Raw genomic sequence first — 12,491 nt, forward strand, 5'->3', positions numbered from 1 at the left:
GAGCGACTTCACTTTCACTTTTCACTTTCATGCATTGGAGAAGGAAATGGCAACCAACTCCAGTATTCTTGCCTGGAGAATCCCAGGGACAGAGGAGCCTGGTGGGCTGCCATCTATGGGGTCGCACAGAGTCAGACACAACTGAAGTGACTTAGCAGCAGCAGCAGCAGCAGGGTGTTACAGAGCCCTGGTTTGAGTTCCTTGAGTCATACAGCAGATTCCCATTGGCTATCTCTTTTACATAGGGTAGTGTATATGTTTCCATATTCTCTCTGTTCATCCCACCCTCTCCTTCCTCCCCACTTCCCACATGCATAAGTTTGTTCTCTATGTTTGCATTTCCACTGCTACCCTGAAAATAGGTTCATCAGTACTATCTTTTTAGATTTCATATATATGCATTAATATACGATATTTGTTTTTCTCTTTCTGACTTACTTCACCCTGTATAATAGGCTATAGGTTCATCCATCTCATTAGAACTGACTCAGATGTGTTCCCTTTAATGGCTGGGTAATATTCCATTGTATATATGTATCATAGCTTCTTTATCCATTCATCTGTTGATGGACATCTAGGTTGCTTCCATATCCTAGCTATTGTAAACAGTGCTGCAATGAACATTGGGGTACATGTGTCTTTTTCAATTTTAGTTTCCTCAGGATATATGCCTAGTAGTGGGATTGCTGGGTCATATGGTAGTTTTGTTCCTACTTTTTAAAGGAGTCTTCATATGGTCTTCCATAGTGGCTATATCAATTTACATTTCCATCAAGAATCAATATTGAAAATGACTCTACTACTAAATGCAATCTACAGATTCAGTGCAATCCCTATCAAATTACCAATGGCATTTTTCACAGAACTATAATAACAAATTTCACAGTTAGTATGGAAACACAAAACACTCTGAATTGCCAAAGCAATCTTGAGAAAGAAGAATGGGGCTGAAGGAATCAACTTTCCTGACTTCAGACTATACTACAAAGCTACAGTCATCAAGATAGTATGGTATTAGCACAAAAGCAAAAATATAGGCCAATGGAACAAGACAGAAAGTCCAGAGATAAATCTGTACACCTGTGGGTACCTTATCTTTGACAAAGGAGACAAGAATATACAATGCAGAAAAGATAGCCTCTTCAGGAGTGGTGCTGGGAGAACTAGACAGCTTTGTGTAAAAGAATGAAATTAGAACATTTCCTAACACCATACACAAATATACACTAAAAATGGATTAAGACTGATTAATTTAGATTAAGACTTGATGTAAGACCAGAAACTATAAAACTCTTACTTACAAAACTCTTGTAAGTTTTGATTGGCCCTACCTGGCCTCCCTCTGCTCTGCCCTCCTGTCTTCATACCAGGGACTGCAGGTCCCTTTGTCATTCCCGGATTTATATTTGAAAAATTACAAAGCAGAAACCTGCCACTTTCTATTCAAGGACTCCCAAGTAATTGCTTAGTGTTTATTTCTGTTTCTTCTCCCAGTCTAAACCTGCCTATAGAATTTAATGATCCTTTAAAAACTGTTCTTGAGAGCACCAGCACCAACACTGTAGATCTTTCACATATTGGCTTTTGCTGATTTTTCCACTTCTACCCCATGTCATCCGACACTCATCCTTATTTTCCCCCCGTTTCTTCCTGATTCAGAAGTTGGAGGGACCAGTCAAGATCCGGACAGTTCGAGAAGCACCGACAGACTGTGTCTGCCCCCCAGGTAAGTGGATGTTCAATCCTTGATGGCTCCTGACTTCTAGAGACCTGGCCTTCTCTCTTCTGTCTGCTCAAAACTGCCAAAGCCATGGTCAAGAGAATCATCTCAGGTTTCAGGCTATCTATGGTATCTTGTGGATCATCCTTTCTTCCTACATCTTCGGCGGTAGGTGTGTCATACATATTCAGGCGAAATTAACTGACTTGGTTAAATAAGGGCAGTGGTATTGGTGGAGGAGCTAAAAACTCTTTGAGATGACTAATAATAAAGGCTCAAATGCTAGGAAAGTAGCAGCCATCCCTTTTTAAAGATGGAGAAAAAAAAAGATGGAGAAACAAGCATGAACCATCCACACAGTGTTAACATTGTGTTCTTAACTCTGTTTCAAACATAAGGGGGAAGATAGAGGGAATAATGGTAGAGGAAGAGGAAAGGGGTTGTAAACATGGTCTGATTTGTTCAAATAATCATGTTTCTTGGATTTTGGTGGTATAGACCAGGATGGCTGTAACTAGAAATGAGGATTTGTTGGTTCCTAGTCCGTGTGACTCAAATCCTGATCCGTATTAGGTCTTCTGGTTGTCCTTATTAGAGCTCTGCACATATTATGATTGAGAATTTAGGGTGTAGTCTCAGCCCCACTGTGTTCAGGGCTTAAACTTATCCTTTTATAGAACAGTGTATAATACCAGTGAGTGAGTGAAAAATCATAACATTTCCCAGACATCTCACTATGCCAGACAAGGTGAGAGAACACAGGAGCTGAACCCAGGTGCCCTATTCCTTGCTATCGTGCCTTCCATTAGACAAATTGCCTGGCATTTCACCTGGCAATTTGAAGCCATTTCACCTGGTCCAGAAACTAAGCTTACCTATGGTTATTATCTCCAGGTTGGGAGATGCCCTGAGATTTGTACAAAGGTGGACCTGTGCTGTGGAAATTCAGCCTCTGGGGACCCAGTGGGAGTTGAGCTTGAGCTAGCCTTTGATAGGAACTCTGAGAAGGAAATGGCAATCCACTCCAGTATTCTTGCCTGGAAAATCCCATGGACAGAGGAGTCTGTCAAGCTACAGTCCATGGGGTCTCAAAGAGTTGGACACCACTGAGCGACTTCACTTTCACTTTCTTTCTAAGATTTTAATAGGACGGAAAAGGACATGATAAGTAATGACATCATGAGCAGATCGGAAAGTCAGAAGTTGCAATTCAATGGGGGAAAAAATTTCAGTTCCATCAATGAATTTCTGGCTGATCTGCAAAATGTATAAAATAATCCCTTTGTTCCTTCCCTGTTCTTTCTGAGTATTGTATGGATGTAAAATCATGTGAATTATGTAAATGAGATTTTTAAAAACTAGGAGTCACTGGGAATTCCCTGGTGATCCAGTGGTTAGGACTCAGCACTCTTACTGCTGAGGGCCTAGGTTCAATCCCTGGTTGGGGAACTAAAAGCCCACAAGCTGAGCGGTGTGGCCAAAAACAAACAAACAAACCTGGGAGTCTCAATGCATTTATGAGACTTAAAATCAGTTATGTGGGTTGTAGCCAGTGTTCTGAAATTTTGAACTAGCAGAGACTGGAATAAAAATACTGAGGTTTTTGTTTCAGCTATTTATATTTGCAGTTGCCAGTGTGAAATGGGTTTCTTGCTGTGGGTTGCTGACTGAAAGTTTGAAAATCATCGATACAGATGATAGATGGAGAGGGAGAAGGAAGGCAGTGAGGGGACATGGAGCTCCCAAATATATGCAAACCAGGTCCAAATCTTGGCCAGCCACCCACTGTTTGTATCAGTAAATGATTCCAGTACTGGAGTGGGCTTTGCAGGCTTTTTTGACGTTGTGGAGGAAATACAGGTCAAAGGCCAGGACCTGGAGGCAGTCTTGTGTCCTGTCTTCCCCCAGGGACTCCTGACCCACCAAGAAGGTCTCTTGTATGAGCATGGAGGCTGAAAGCTGGTCAGACCATGGTGACCTGCCCTCCTCTCTGGGCATCACCATGCTGTCGTTCATTGTCTGAGGGGCTTGTGGCTGTACCCAGGCCATCCTGGCAGGTGAGGCCAGCATAGCCCAGGGGGTGTGGCGTCACAGCCTGTGTCAGGCTGCAGTGCACACCCATGTCCACATCTGCTTTTTCTCTCCTGTCATCTTGAGCTGGAGGATTGATCTGAGCCCTTCAGACTAGAACCTTTTATCAGTGTGAAACCCCATAGGCTAGCACATTCGCCTCTGCCATAAGAAGCACAAAGACCTTTTCCTCCAATACCAGAAGCCTTAACTCATTCCCTTTCTCTCTGGCTTTGATCTGCCCTCCAGAATTTGGCGTCTAGACACGGAGACCACCCTCTGTAACTTGGATCCCCATCTCATTTGAGATGCCCACGGATCCCCCGGGCCCCGTTTCTTCCCACGGCCCAGGGGACAGTGTAGTCTTTTGTCAGATCCTAGGATGCAGCAGGCAGATAAGCCAGGCCAGAGAAGGGGGCGGCTCTTCTGTGTGTATTGCCCATTGTGAAGTGGGTGCTCGGGGAGCTCTGAGGCTGAAAGGAGGGTAGGCTTTGGGCTGGAAGGTCAAGATTCTTCTCTTACTGGAGTCAGTGGTGGGATGAGTGGCTGAACTGTGCTCTGAACTAGCCTTGTGACCTCAGGCAAGTGAGAGGCCCTTGAACTCTTTGTCTATAAAACAATATAGCTGAGGTTGAATTGTGTCTCCCCAGAAGATACGTCCCAGTCCTAACCCCTAATCCTTGTAAATGTGACCTTACATGGAAATGGGGTCATTGCAGACATAATAAGGATCTTGAGATGAGGTCATCCAGGATTTAGAGTAGGCCCCCAAACCAATGACGAGTGTTCTTATATAAGACACAGAGGTTTAAGCGATTTGAGACACGGAAACACCCAAAGGAGAAGTCCATGGGAAGATGGAGGCAGAGGCCAGAGTGATGCTTCTGCAAGCCCAGGAAAACCCAGGATTGTCAGCAGCCACAAAAACGGGAGAGAGGCATGGACACAATTCTCCCTAAGAGCTTTTGGAAGGAGCTAGCCCTGCCAACACCTTGATTTTGGACTTCTGACCTCCAGAACCGTGAGAGAATAGGTTTCTGTCATGTTAAGTCACCTCATTTGTGGTCATTGGTTGTGGCAGCCTCAGGAAACTAAAATAAATGGGACTATTAATCACTCTAATTATGAAGTTGCTGAGATGATCAAAATGTAAGGGACATAGGAGCTTCCTGCACCACCAGGTGTGAATCAGGTATGTGGGGCTGCCACCTAGGAGCCCCCTGGTGCTGCTGTTTCTCATACACCTGCCCCAGAAGAGACTTCTCTTCCTTCAGCAGAGAGCTCCAGGCTGTAGATTCATGTGGCTTACCCGTGTCCCTGGGGATTCCAGTATCTTCTTTTCTTATGTTACTATGTACTTAAATGTTTTAAAATGTGTTTAAAGTTTTAAAATGTTTATTTTTGAATAGGAAAATAATATGTGTACTACAAGTACTACAAAAGATTACATGTAAAACATAATTCCCCTCCCCTTTTCTGCCCTGTTTCTCCTGCTCCCCTTTCCAGGGGCCCTTTACCCATTTGCTGAGGTCCTTTTGAGCAGTCCTTTCCAATAGAACTTTCTGTGATGATGGAAATGTTCTTTCTCTCTGCTAATACAGCAGCTACTGCTAGCCACGTGGGGCTATCAAACACCTGAAATGTGGCTCCTATAAGTGACAAACTGAATTTATAATTTTTGTTTTAGAATGGATAAACAAGGTCCTAATGTATAGCATTATAAATAAGCCCTAATGGGAAAGAATATAAAAAAAGAATGTATGTGTGTGACTGAGTCACTTTGCTATACAATAGAGATTTGCACAACATTGTAAATCGACTGTACTTAAATTTTACAAAAGCTTGTTTAATCTTAAGTTGCCACGTGTGGCTGGTTGCTGTAGAGTTGGACAGCTCAGTTTTTGAGGTCATTTAGATCCATTTCAGTGAGTAGCTCCCCTCTTGGTTTTACACAAATATGTTGTCCCTGTGTTGCCTTCTCAGTTTGCAGTTTCCCTCTGAGATGATCTGAATCAGTCCATGGATCAGAGAGCAATGCTGCCTCATTTTGGGTTAAATGAGGAATCCTGTCAGGTTTTGGGGCAGTCCTATGAGGTACCGGGCCAGTCCTCCCACCCCAAGGACATTTGAATTGTTTCCCATCCTGTGTTCTTACAGACTGTCTTTCAAGGAAGTGTTGGTGAAAAGGATGCCTGTTGTCTTGCCCTGTCCCCTGCCTTCCTCTTGCTCTGTACTGAAAGTCATCACAAGGGAGGAACTGCTGCAGGGCTTTAGGTCACTGTGCTGAAAGGACAGGAGCCCTCAGTCTGTTTGGGCTTTTGGAATTCGGAAGGGCAATGGCAGGGGGTGACCCCAGAGTCGCCTCTGTGGGAGACTCGGGCACCACCTGGTCCCCACTGTGTTGTGAACACGTGAGCATCCCAAGGGATGGGTCAGGACTGGCACCCTAGAGCCTGAGAGGCCTGGATTTGACTCTAGACTGGATTTGAACAGCTGCTGTGTAGGTACGGCCTGCACCTCCTGGACATATGGACCATTATGGTGTAAAAGCTCCTTGCGTTAACTAGCTCTTTTAATTATGTTAAAACAGAAACAAAGAGGAAACATATTAGCTCATACAACTGGAATGGAGAGGTTAGAGATAGAGTATAGGTCAGGTATATCTGTGTTCAGGGGTTTCTCTCCATCTCTCCGTTCTTCCCTGTGTCATTTTCAGATACCATCTCCTTGGGGTGAGAAGGTGGCCACTAATGGCCCCAGCAGTAGATCAGACCTTCTGAGTAACCCCAGCAGGTAGAGCATTCCCCATTCTCAAAGATGGCAGCATTGAGGAATGGGGAGTGTTATGGGCTGAATTGTATCCTCCCCAAATTCATATGTTCAAGTACTTACCCGCCCCCACCCCCCCCGCAATAGTACCTCTTAAAATATGACTGTATTTGAGATGGAGGTCTTTAAAGGAGCAGATAAGATAAAGTGTGGCCATTAGGGTGGGCCCTCATCCACTAGGACTGATGTCCTTGTAAGAAGAGATTGGGGCACAGACACACAGAAGGAAGATGATGTGAAGTCAGGGAGAAGATGGCCATCTACAAGCCAAGGAGAGAAGCCTCAGCAGAAACCAACCATGCTGACTCCTTGATCTATGACTTATAAATTTCAGAATTGTGAGAAAATAGATTTCTGTTGTTTAAGTCACCCAAACCGTGGTACTTAGTTTTGATAGCCCAAGCAGACTAATACAGGGAGTTATTGTTGCTGACTTGGCTTCCCAGCTGGCAACAGTGGTAAAGAACCCACACCTGCCAATGCAGGAGATGGAAGAGTGGCGGGTTCACTGCTGGAGGAGGGCAAGGCAAGGCAACCCACTCCAGTGTTCTTACCTGGAGAATCCTATGGACAGAGGAGCCGGTGGGCTATATAGTTCATGGGGTCACAAAGAGTTGGACACGACTCAAGTGACTTGGCATGCATTTATTGCTGGGTACGGAGTTTACATTTGGAAAGATGGAAAAGTTGTGGAAACACATACAACACTGTGAATGCATTAAATGCCATGAAATTGTACACTTTTAAGTGGTTAAAATAATTATTTAAACTTTGTCTATGTTTTACCATGATTAAAGAAAGAAGTCCTAGAGTTGATCCTGATTTGCTGGCTTGGGACAGATGCCTCTCCCTGAACTAATTGCTGTGCCTGGAGAATGGGACACATTGATTGGCCAGGTGTGGGTCATGTGACCATTCTTTGACCTGAGGGCAGGCTGGTGTGGGGGAGGGTTGACACTAGCAGAATCATGTGGGCTGAGTGGGAAAGGGTGGTTACCTCAAGGAGAATTAGGGTGCTGTTGTCAGAAAAAGAGAAAAGGGGTGTAGCTGGGTGGACACAAGTAATATATAACCACATTAGTCCTGCTCCTGGGGGCAGCTGGCCAGACGTGTCCAGGAGCTCCTCAGCAGGGACCCCGGGCTTGACAAGAGATTTGCCTCTACTTCAAGCACTAAGTCTTGTCCCTCTGTTGAACTGGTCCAACAGACAGTGCGGCTCTGTGATCAAACACTTGAATTTTGGACCCAGACTGCCTGATTCAAATTCTCTGTCCCTTACCAACTCCATGACTCTGTTGCTTCAGTTTTTCATTCTGTGAAGTGGGGTTTCTAATAGTACCTACCTCATGGAATCATGCAGGACTGAATGAGCTTGTAGAGAGTTTGTAACAGGGCCTGGCACTGCTTCCTGAAAGTGAGTTGGTGGTTAGGATCCCAGATCCCTTACCCCCAGGCCAGGCCAGATCCACCGTGCGCAGCCTCTTACCTTCCTGATTTTCACCCGTGTCAGTCAGGGCTGAAAGATAGGGAGAAGGCGATTCAGGGTTGGCAGTTGGCTGGAAATATTCTAGAGGAAACAACAAAGGCCTGGCAGACTTTCTTGGCATGTTCTTCTGGGACGTGGTGAGAAAATGCTAGTGACAGAGCCCAGAAGTAGGGAACTGGAAAGGAAAAGAAAACCTGTGGCCCACGAACTCTTGTCAGCCACTAATGGCGTATGGAAGACCTCATCGTGCCAAACATGGAGCTCCGTCCAGTTTGCACTGGTTTTAACTGGGCTCAACCTGCCCTGGAGAGTATTAGGAACTTTTCAGAAAAACAGTTAATAGTTTTCATTTCCTTTTTGTGCCTTTTTGTGTCCTTGCATCATATCCCAGAGGTATGGCATTGGCATGTGGTTTCCAAATGACAGGCACTGCGCTTGCAAGTGTAGGGTGACTTTCCAGAAATTAATAAGCAGATTAATCAGAGTTAGAAATTGGCTGGTCTGTGAAAATGCTTGGAAGTTTGAGCAGAGGAATGAAACTGCTTAGGAGAGCATGAAGTTCAATGGGGAAGTGATACAAAACCTGATACATTCTATGGCAAATGTCACAGGGTGGAACATAAATGGTCAGAGTTACTCTGTTCAGCCTGTTTACTGTATTAGTTGGTTTAGGAACTTGCTTACTGTGCTGCTGCTGCTGCTAAGTCGCTTCAGTCATGTCCGACTCTGTGCGACCCCATAGACGGCAGCCCACCAGGCTCCCCCGTCCCTGGGATTCTTCAGCCAAGAACACTGGAGTGGGTTGCCATTTCCTTCTCCAAAGCATGAAAGTGAAAAGTGAAAGTGAAGTCGCTCAGTCGTGTCTGACTCTTAGCCACCCCATGGACCGCAGCCCACCAGGCTCCCCCGTCCGTGGGATTTTCCAGGCAAGAGTCATGGAGTGGGTCACCATTGCTTACTGTACTTTGAAGCAAAAACTTGCTATCCCCTTTGAGTTATTTCTTATTTATAGACTTCTAAAAATGATACTTTTTTTTAATTTGTTAAATCCTCATTGACTTGTGTTTATGGTAAAACTAAGTAACTTAATGGCAGTTTATCCCACTATTCACACTGTACAAAGTTGAAGAAAATAATTTGTGTGTCTGATTTTTTTTATCCCGCCAGAATTCCCTGGAGAATTCATTAATTTGTTCGTTCATTCATCTCTCTCTACCCCCAATTTTGTGTTTGTCCTATGGGTGATATTGACTGAGATTGTTACAGGACTTGCAGACCCAGTTATTAGAGGAAAAAAGTCCCAGAGAAATTAAAAGAAGGGAGAGATCACCTCCGATCAAGGAGACCTGGGGGATAGATGACAGTTGGGCAGGGTTTTGAAAACTTGTTGGCATCTTAGCCATCTAGGATTGGGGACACATTCCACAAGGTCTGGCAGCCTGAGCAGAGGCTGAGCTCTGGGAGTGTCAGGGAACTCTGTTTGGTTGGAGGGCAGTGAGGGCGGGTCTTGATTTTGGAGGGATGTGGGTTTCATTCCATGGGAGACGGTTGAAGGTGTGTCAGGAGAGTCCAGCTTTAAGAGGAGGACTATAGAAACAGCATGGTGGATGAGCTGGATCTCATCACCCACCGAGAGGGTGCTCAGGATGAGGCTGGTCTTGTCTTGCTGCCCAATGCATCCCGAGCCTAGGACAATGCTGGAGTATGAAAGAGGGATGATAAGTATCTGCTGAATGACTCCCCTGGAGGAGAGGTCATGAGAACTTGAATGAGGGCCATGAGAGTTGATGGCAGGGAACAGCTGTGAGAGGCACTGGGCCATGTGGTGGACAGAGCTCACAAACAGGATGGATGGGCACTGGAGGGAACAAAGATACCCAAAGCTTCAAGCCCGGGGGAGGGAGATATCCTGAACAGAAACAGGAAATCCCCAAAGAGGGATTTAGAAAGGAAGATGATAACCATAGTTTTAGACAGTGATCTTATGAAACCAATTTGTAGATCCACTGATGGATGGAAGAAAATAATTAGAAGTCTTCTCTTAAGGTATTGTCTAGCCACTCTGAACCTATTAATTATAAAATATACTGTGTCCTATAAATAACGGTCTTGAGGTTTAGCCATGTAATGACCATTGGGATTTGAAGATTTTCTATGACCACTAGAGGGAGCCCACTATATTCATTAAATTCTATAGAAATCTAATAGGATTTTTTTAAAGGATAATTAATGTTTTAAAAAATATATTAGAAAGTACACAAAACTCAAACCAAGGACAGTGAAATACAGAGTTAATCTTTCACTCTGGTGTTCTTTTCCTACTAAAACGGAAGATGGTTGAGAATTTTCCAGACTCCAGAACCGAGTGGTGTGTTGTTGATTTCAGGTGATGTTGATTATATAAGTGGTAAAATAGCCACTAGCAAACATATTCCTAAAATAGTCCCATTCGACCAACATTTATTGAACACGTCTTGTTTAAACCCAGTAGAGACTTGCTGAAGCTGTGGGAAGACGAGCCTGCAAGTGTCTTGGCCATCTTGGCCAACTCCATGCCAACTGTTGGATGACAGGTGTGACTCTTCACTCTGTGAGGTGTCATATAACTTTGTACATTGGGATTATTAAATGTCTCTCATATCAAGAGCTACGCACATGGCGGGACTGCCTTTTCCCAGGGGTGAGTTCAATGCAGTCATAATATTTCGTTTCTTAGTTCTCTTCTTATGCCAAAGTATATTCCACATGGACTAAAGACTTAACTGTGAAAAATAAAACCATGGAGGGCAAGACAAAAATACAATGGGTCACTTGTAAAAGCTGTGAAGTGAACTAGACTTTATAAGCACGGTACTGAAGTCAGAAACCACAAAGCAGCAGTTTTCAGCCAGGGATGACTTAGCCTTTGGAGGATTTTGACAATGTTTAGAGACATTTTTTTATTTGTCTCAACTTGAAGGGTGCTACCGGCATCTAGTGGGTAGAGGACAGGAAGGCTGCTAAACATTCTACAATGTACCGGAGAGCCCCCAACACAAAGAATTATCCCACCCGAATGTCAGTGGTTCCAATGTTGAAAAATTCTGCTATAGAATAAATGTTTTCTTTAATGTTTTAAGCTTAAAAGCTTAAATTTTCTGAAAGAGGATTTAAGTTTAAATTTAAATTTTCTTAAACAGAAAGAAGATTCCACCTTAAAGTTTAAAGATAAATGGTAAGCTGAAAAAAATTCAGCGCATATAGCAAGCACATTGCTAATATTCATGAGCTATAAAGTACTTTTGCAAAAGAATAAGGAAAAGCCAAATATCTTAGTGGAAAAATGGACAAAGGATATGAGTAGGGAGTTCCTAGTAGGAAAATTACAAATGCTGGCACTTTCCTTCAGTGAATGCTTCTGCAGAATGTATTCTGCTCTGGGCCCTAGAAAAGATGGTCCACGTCATGAATAATTGAGGAAATATATAGTAAAATGAGATGTTAGTTTTCACTGATCAGATTGATAATGTTTATTTGTTTCAATCTTTCTGGAGGACAGTTTGGCACATAAACAGCATTTTGAAAAGCACAAACTTTTCCCAAGCATTTGCACTTCTAATTTCAGTATATACACTGACCATTGTACTCAGGTGACAGTGATGTTTATCAGAGCATCACTTACGGTAGCAAGAATGTAGAGAATAACATTCATAGCCCTGTATATGGGAAAGATACCCACAGTATTTCAAGAATGGGGAGAAAACTGAGGATAATATCACAGTGTGAACAGTGACAATCATTGAGTGATTAGATTTGGGCATCCGTTACCAGCATAATCAGGAACAAAAAGCAAAACAGCTGAAAGGTATTCATTCAAAAAGCAAAAACAGTTTGTTTCTGGCCCTGGGCTAGTCACAGGCCTGTCCAAATGTGTTACTGGGTCACACCCATCCTGCCTACCTCATCGTGTGCTGCGGTTGTCTCCTCGACTCAGGGATTGAACTCAGGTCTCCTGCATTGCGGGTGGATTCTTACCAGCTGAGCCACCAGGTAAGCCTGAAAATACTGGAGTGGGTAGCCTATCCCTTCTCCAGCGGATCTTCCCGACCCAGGACTTGAACTGAGGTCTCCTGCATTGCAGGAAGATTCTTTACTGGTTGAGCTACCAAGGAAGCCTCCTGGGAAAACAGCCCCTGTCTTATTTAACGTCCATGGTCCACACAGCAAGATACCTGGAATATCACAGGTGCACCAGAGGTGTTTGTATTTAATAAATATTGTATTACTAAAGGATCTATTAAAGCAGAAAAGTGTGCATAGACACTGGTTATTATAGACACCCATGGGGAGTGATGGACAGTTCATCTTCTGGTGTAAAACAGACTTGGAGTTGAGTCCTGGATCTGC

General features: G+C 43.9%; 1 protein-coding gene and 1 non-coding gene across 2 annotated transcripts in view; both read left to right on the forward strand.

Moving 5' to 3' along the window:
• COL23A1 (collagen type XXIII alpha 1 chain) overlaps positions 1-12,491 on the forward strand; it is a 403,065-nt gene that overhangs the window by 26,600 nt on the left and 363,974 nt on the right. Inside the window, exon 2 of the mRNA XM_027546798.1 lies at positions 1,660-1,726. Coding sequence (XP_027402599.1) covers positions 1,660-1,726 — 67 coding nt within the window. The remainder of the gene's footprint in view (positions 1-1,659; positions 1,727-12,491) is intronic.
• Positions 3,097-3,169, forward strand: TRNAK-CUU. Its single transcript has one exon. It is a non-coding gene; the product is annotated as a tRNA-Lys (tRNA).

The sequence above is a fragment of the Bos indicus x Bos taurus genome, chromosome 7 (assembly GCF_003369695.1).
Source record: "Bos indicus x Bos taurus breed Angus x Brahman F1 hybrid chromosome 7, Bos_hybrid_MaternalHap_v2.0, whole genome shotgun sequence".
Taxonomy (NCBI): domain Eukaryota; kingdom Metazoa; phylum Chordata; class Mammalia; order Artiodactyla; family Bovidae; genus Bos; species Bos indicus x Bos taurus.